General features: G+C 43.8%; 1 protein-coding gene across 1 annotated transcript in view; it reads left to right on the top strand.

The window, feature by feature from the left end:
- The first annotated feature begins 317 nt into the window (after nt 1-317).
- The window catches only part of MAP1B (microtubule associated protein 1B), a 59,318-nt gene continuing 51,684 nt past the window's right edge, over nt 318-7,951 (top strand). Inside the window, exon 1 of the mRNA XM_018558237.1 lies at nt 318-516. Coding sequence (XP_018413739.1) covers nt 336-516 — 181 coding nt within the window. The 5' untranslated portion in view covers nt 318-335. The remainder of the gene's footprint in view (nt 517-7,951) is intronic.

Genomic DNA, 7,951 nt, shown 5'->3' with positions numbered 1-7,951 from the left:
TAGATGATAAATTACCAGTGCATCCAGTGTTATAAATATGGATTGCTCATCCCATTGTGACTTGCCCGACTGGTGCAGGTTCCCTGGCACTGGGCACCCCAGCCCCGATGTGTGCATTGTCTCAGCACCTCTTCCAGTTCTGCTTCCGGAGGCGATGATTTGCTGCAGATGACATCAGACGTGGATGCTGGAAAATAGAGCAGCAGCTAACGTGATTCTCCTCCCAGGGTCCCAGCCCAGACTCTCCATATAAAAGGCAGCCCCACTCCCCTCCACGGCTCACTCCCTGTCTGCTCTCAGCTACTCTACCGAACGGAGCGGCCGGGGAGACAAGGATGGCAACTCTGGTGGAGCCGGGGCCGGACACTGAGCCCTCCAACAGCATCCTGAACCCCACTTCTACCTCCCCCAGCCTGTCACACAGATTTCTAGACAGTAAATTCTACCTGCTGGTGGTGATCGGGGAGATAGTGACAGAGGAGCATCTGAGGTGTGCCATCGCCAATATAGAGAGAGGTAAGGCGATGAGCCATCCCTGCTGGTCGGTGGCTGCCTACTGGCTGGCAGCAATGCATGCGGTGTGTGCCCAACCCGGATACATGGTACAGGTGTCAGATCTGCTGCCAGGAGTTACATGGATCATATAGGGCAGTATTGCTGCATTGCTTGTATAGGGCAACGTTGCTACATTGATCATTGAGAGCACATTGCTACATTGATTAGAGGGAAACATTGCTACATTGATCATGTAGGGCTACGTTGCTACCTTGATCATTTAGAGGACATTGCTACATTGATCATATAGGTCTACACTGCCCATATAAAGGATTATTGCTACACTAATCATACAGGGGAACATTGCTGCATTGGTCATTTACAGAAAATTGATCATTGGGGGGCGGAGAGGGGGGGGGGGGGGGAGGCATTGCTACATTGATGAATATAGAATATCGGTGCATGGATCGTTTAGAGAACATTGGTCATTTATAGAACATTGATCATTTGGGACATCATTGCAATATTAATCAATTATAGAACATTGATGATTTAGGGGAACATTGTTGATTTGGGGGAACATTGCTGCATTGATCATTTATAGAACATTGATCATTTGGGGAAACATTGCTACATTGATCATTTATAGAACATTACTGATTTCGGGGGAACATTGCTACATTGATGATTTAGGGGAACAAAGACAATGTGATGCAGCCACTCCCTTTTTCTCCTGTACAGAGTATGTGGTGGGCTGCAGATCTAACAGTTGTCAGCCCCTCCCACTGCTGCCTCATTGAGATCGGGCTCAGGATTCTGCATGACATGCTTAGTATGATCCACCATACACTCCCTATACATGCTTTATATCTGTGGGTGGGTCGGTGCTGCTGGCCACCCTCCATGCTTTTTCTGCCAGTGACGTTTCTCTGGAATAAGAGATTGTTATATGCAGGCTGGAAAATAAACTTTGTGCCTGATTACTCAGAAACATCTGGATCCCCGGTGTATGGATCTCCTCTCTGCCATGGAAGCACATGGGCGCATGCTGCACACCCCACCCAGAAACAGCAGCCATCCGTTCACACTAATGGCTCAGAGCTGAAAATGTCAGCTGATTGCTTTCTATGGGGGTGTGATGCGCACCAATAGCTGTCACAATGCTGGGTAATGGATCCTCCTGCTGTATAGAGGCATGATTCAGCACACACGTGTTGGCGGATCAGTGCTGTAATGTGGGGTGGCAGCCATTCATGCATTGCATTGATGAGCCCTTTGCCCTTGCAGCAGAGCAGCCTGGCTGGTGTAATGGCACTGGCAGAGCGATGCCGGCTGGTGGGCGTGGTGCAGTCCGCAGTGCGGTCCCTACGGCTGAGTATGGCAGCACACAGCGGACAAAGAGGGATCTACAGGCAGCACCGAACTGTCACCGATACTCCATACAATCTGCTGTCTCATTCACCTGTGTCATCATCATCATCATCATCACACTGCATGGACTTTATAGATGCAGCATACGAAGATAGATGGATAGATAGATATATAGATCGATCGATAGAGAGATGGAGATAATTGTGCTTTATCCTCAGTATAATATTGATCCTTAGTAATAAAGCATTGTTCTATGTATACTTATTATTCTTACCAGTTCTTTAGCTGCTTGCTATTAACCTTTCCTACTCTGGAAATGGAAACTGATCATCATCATTTTTCTATTAGCTGCAAATCTCAAAATAAATAAATGTACCTAAATATTTAGAAATCCAGAAAAAAACCCCCAGCAACATTCATTTATTGTACAATATTATGAACACACCCTGTTGTGTCATTTTTTGGGGACTGAGATGAGTCATAGAGCTCTGCTAAAAGTAACCGGCCATGTAATGTATACATTTTATGTCTGCAGCTGTCATGCCTCCTTAACATGCCCAGTTTTCTTTTCTTGAGCTGCTTTGGAATAGTATCAATAATAACATGATGATGCTAATAACTGTTCACATTTTCATACAGTCATAGCATTTTAGTTATAATCCTGGGCCCAGGTTAGCGGTGGGTGGTTTCTGTTAACCAAGGAACTACAAGTAGCAGCATGGCACGCCAGGTGGCCTAGCAGTTGATTTTCATATATAAAAAATTATAATAGCTGCGATTATTATTATTATTAGTAGTACTAGTATGATTATTCAGGATTTATAGTGCCAACAGTTTGCACAGTACTTTACAACACATGGGGAGACAGTACAATCACAATACAATGCCATACAAAATGATTAGAGGGCCCTGCTTGTGAGAGCTTACAGTCTACAATGTGATGTGATGAAAACAATTATCTGTGTGTCATCTTCTTCATGTCTCAAAAAGAAACCATGACCTCAGCTGAGTAGATGGTCAGGCCACACCTTTGTTGTGTCTTTATGTGAGAAGATGGACAGTGACACTAATGGCAGCTTGTTATATGCGCCTATAGGCTCAATTCACAAAGGAAACACACCAGGATACAGATCTTTTCTTATTTTTACATTTATTTTCAGCCTAATAGGATTTTCCTATCAATGAGGTGTGGCAATTACAGTCATGTGGCTGAAAAAAAGCTTCTTCCTTATCCTTGTGTTCAAGCTTTGTACATTGAGCCCTGTGGCTGCTTGTATTTTCATTGATGTTCCTTGTAGTATACACTGAGTGGCCAGATTATTATGACCACCCCGTCAGTACTTCGTTGGGCCACGAGATAACTCCACGAGATGACTTAGTTGGGCCGCCTCGTGACTCCACGAGATGTTGAAAGGTGATGCGAGGAACCTGACACTGCACTGTTGCCCTTCTGTTGTCTTGTACCAGTCTTGCCACTCTCCGTTCTGCCCTAACATTGACTAGTCGCTGGCGGCCACAATTCGCACGTTCAGACCCAGATTTTCGGCTGACAGTCCAGTCTTTAAACACTTTAACAACAGCTGCTCTTGAACATTTAACGAATTCTGCTGTTTTGCTGATACTCGCTCCATGGCTCCGAGCGCCAATAATCATCCCACGTTCAAAGGCTGTTAAATCGCGTTGTTTACCCATAGCTTCAGAAACAAAATAACTTCTACTGTCGTGGTAAACAACCTGCTTCCCTATTTATAATGGTCTGGCCCTCTAGCAACTTCAGCACAAAATTATAGCTAATTTGCCTAATAATATGGCCACTCAGTGTATATATATATACTGTATGAACCATGTTTATTTCCTGAGGATCAACTGTTGGCAATCCAGTGCAGATTTATGAAAAAGTATTTTAGCAGAAGCAGTGCAGGCCAACATGTATAGTGGACATATAAAATACATAAATGAATATCTATGTATAAAGATGTATGATTCAGTACACACACCATAGCTCCCAAATGGACCTCATTGGGAGAGTGTGTGCCTTTTTTAAAGCAGTTTCCTCTTTCCCTTTTTCTTCCCCCATTGTTCTTCTATTTGATCTGATGTATAAACATCCATAGAAATGTAGTTATTAGCTAATTATGCAGAAATTTAAACTTACAATCATTTATTGCTTGTCATCCAAGCAATAAATGATTGCCATTTTTATTTTCAAAAGCCAGTACTAAGGAAAAGAAGTGAAAACAAGCTCTTGTGGTTTAACAGTCATTTTTTGCATATGGCGTCACAGGGACATGTCCTGTGTTTAAATGCTTTGAGCTAAAACGTGTCTTTTTCTTCTCAGAAAGTCGGGAGGTATGCACCCATGTTCTTTAGTGTTTCTGCCAGTATAAAATTAAAATGATAAAATTATGTTATTACATGTTCACATGTACAATGTACAGATAAAGTACTTTCAGTAAAACGACCTTCAAAGGGCAAACGTGTTTATAGCAAATTCCAGCATTGGAAATTACCTACCATTTAAATAGGGAAATATAACCCTGTACATCCATTCAGTAGAAGTCCCCTATCATGTTGCTTGGCCTGTTCAGTGCTGGCACTGTGTTTACATAGGCTGTGACCCCTGTACGTCTTGTAGGGGTGGACATCTCTGTACAGCGTCGCCACTGTTTTTACATTGCCGTGACCCCTGTACGTCCAGTAGGGGTAGACACCTCTGTACAGGCCAGCACAGTGGTTACATTGCCTGCGACCCCTGTATGTCCAGTAGGGTTGACACCTCTGTACAGTGCCAGCACAGTGGTTACATTGGCTGCAACACCTGTACGTCCAGTAGAGGTAGACACCTCTGTACAGCGCCAGCACAGTGGTTACATTGGCTGTGATGCCTGTACGTCCAGTAGAGGTAGACACCTCTGTATAGCGCCAGCACAGTGATTACATTGGCTGTGACGCCTGTACGTCCAGTAGGGGTAGACACCTCTGTACAGCGCCAGCACAGTGGTTATATTGGCTATGATGCCTGTACGTCCAGTAGTGGCGGACACCTCTGTACAGCACCAGCACAGTGGTTACATTGGCTGCGACCACTGTACTTCCAGTAGGGGTAGACACCTCTGTACAGCGCCAGCACAGTGGTTACATTGGCTGTGACGCCTGTACGTCCAGTAGGGATGGACACCTCTGTACAGTGCCAGCACAGTGGTTACATTGGCTGCAACCAATGTGCGTCCAGTAGGGGTGGACACCTCTGTACAGCGCCAGCACAGTGGTTACATTGGCTGCAGGCACTGTGCTACCAGTAGGGTTGGACATCTCTGTAGGGATGGATATAGGGGTGGTGTCTTTTCCAGTTTGGTTCATAACAACTATTGGCTATCTGGGTATAGAGCCTGCTTCCACTCTGTAGGTACTTGCTACTCCTCAGTGTGCAAGAGTTGCAACAGATGCATGCTGTAGGCAACTCCCGTTGAGGCCGAAACACGCTGGATGAAGGTAAGGGTTAAATTTAAAGGCAATGCAAGCTGGGTTATTTTCTATGCTGGACTTTGTGATAAAACTGTACTTATCCTTTAACGTTTATAGGATCATCACTTCCTGGAATTTGATATGTAAAGTACAATATATAGGTTTTTGGTGTTAGCAGCAGCCAGTAAGTGGGAGGATAGCAATAAGGGAATACTTTGGCTCTGTGTATCAGGATCTGACAGATATGTGCATTAGGTGCCTAAGCCACACTTTCAGATCTGGGAGGGGACACTAGAAACAATCCATTTTTTTATTTATTATTGGTACGGGTATACAGTGCCGAGAATTTACACAGTGCTATATATAGTGCACATTCACATCAGTCCCTGCCTTCATGTTTAAATCTAATGTCCCTATCTCGCATATATACATATGGGGGTCAATTAAGAGAGGAGCCAATTAACCTTCCAGCAAGTCTTTGGAGTGTAGGGGGAAACTGGAGTACACGGAGGAAACCCACGCAATGGCTCCATACACAAATAGATGCAGTCATTGGATAATTAGGCTTTCCTTCCTGCCTTTTCAGTACTGCTCTAATGCAGCTAGCATTGCTCAATACATCACACACCATTGGCATATTTGGCAGCTAGTATCGGCAGTGAGAAACATGTTTAGGCGCCCCTTCAGGGTCTGTTCAAGCCGGTCGTGACGCCAGTCATTTTGTTGCCTTTCCAGCAAAATGCATGAACAAATCTGAGTACATTGTTGTTACCAGGACCTGTTCACAAAAGTGCATTCAGTTTTGAAAAAGTCATTTGTGGTGCATCTTGGGTGCACTGAATTGAATGGAATAATGCAATCCTCATCAACTCGTGACAATGCAGTTTGCATTGGTGGTATAAAAGCAACCTAAAGGAATCATAGACAGCTGGAATTTTGGCCGATTCAGCAGGAAATTCGAGCCATGGGTGGGAAATTTTCAGCCAAACAGTGTCTGCATTCTATCAGATACAGTCACTGTTTGGGTATTAAGGCAGCCACAAGTTTTGGAGCTGCCTGAATATAATAGTGTTGGAGTTACCCCTATCAACGCTGTTAGTATGGATGGGGGAATCAAGTAATATATAATGGTCCTTAGGCAAAGAAAAGTGTCCAATTTGCAGCCCTTTTGGCTTGCAGAGAGAGAAGACATATACAATTAAACAGTTACCCCACTGAAAAGGAGGATTCATGGGGTGAAAAGGAGGTTCATTTTAGCAATGAACACTGTATCCCCTGTTTGAGTGCAGAATTTTAATGGGTATATAGTCGGCACTCCATGATGAATCTGTTTATTGAAAGTTCGTCGGTGACACTGCATCCTTCCCCAGGTCCACCCCCTCTGACATGTTTCATCCAAACCTGGGCATAGAGAGATCAGAAGCAAATGCAGAATTTTAATGTTTGACCAGAGAATACTTTTAATGTCCCTGTCAGCTGGTAGCACTATTAATAGAATTGTATCTGTATTACTGTGACGTTGGGATTGAGGGGGTGAAGCTTAGCGAGGAGGGTCACTAAAATGCTGAATCAGTCGGCTCATAACCAAGGAATGGGCCTATTGTATCCAATATATAATAACACCACTACCCCTCTCAGTCTACAATTGCTATAACAAAAAACATCCCAGCATTCTCAAGGCCTGCAGATTGCTTCTGTGAGCAACCACGTTATCTCTGAGCAAGTGCTCAGACTTTTAACATTTGGTTCACATTGGATGTAAAATCCAAATAAACTGCTTGGTATATAATATACTCTTCATAGCAGTCCCTTCCCTGCATTTATGGTGTAAGAAAGAGTAAAATGTTACTTACCTTATTCTACTAACTTCCAATAGGAAAGGAAATCCATTAACCTTGAAAGGTGTCTGTTCATGTGGAGAGATCTCATGGCATTTTCTTGGCTGGATCATTCAACAGTCTTGGCTTCCACATGGCCCACTCGCGGGGCAAATGCCAACTTGCCTCAGCCTCCAAACCCTACCTACAGGCTTTCAGGCTGTGCAAGGTGGCAAGTGCAAACAAAATAGTGCTTGCTGCCAACTGTTTATAAAATCAATTTATTATAATATCTTTAAAGAAAATGGGCATTCCAAAATCAGCCTCCTGGACAAATACTTAAGTGGGCCTTATCATTACAAACTTCTTCAGCAGATATAGACTAAGTACTTAATACTTACTTAACTCTTCAATCATTCTTCCTCTAATCATTAACCTTGCTTGACCAATGGGTAGTAGTATATTCAATCACCATTTCCTACTAGTAATAATGAAATGAAACAAATGATGACCAGAAAAGAAACTCAGGCTGTGACAATTGCAGTGTTAGCTCACATTGGTGGTCAGTGGAAAAGTGCCCCTTCACTTTGGTGGTCAGTGGAAAAGGGCCCTCTTATATTGGTGGTCAGAAAGGTCCATATTTACAATGGTGGTCAGTGTAGTGCCTCTTGCATTAGTGGTCAATGAAGTGCTGTTACATTGGTGGTCAGTGGAGAAGGGCCCCTTTATATTGGTGGGCAGTGGAGAAGGGCCCCATTACTCCGGTGGTCATTGAGAAGGATGTTCCCTACACTGCTAGTCAG

Source organism: Nanorana parkeri, unplaced genomic scaffold (genome assembly GCF_000935625.1).
Source record: "Nanorana parkeri isolate BGI_ZX_2015 unplaced genomic scaffold, ASM93562v1 scaffold327, whole genome shotgun sequence".
Lineage (NCBI taxonomy): Eukaryota > Metazoa > Chordata > Amphibia > Anura > Dicroglossidae > Nanorana > Nanorana parkeri.
This window is presented reverse-complemented; position numbering and strand designations above follow the sequence as displayed.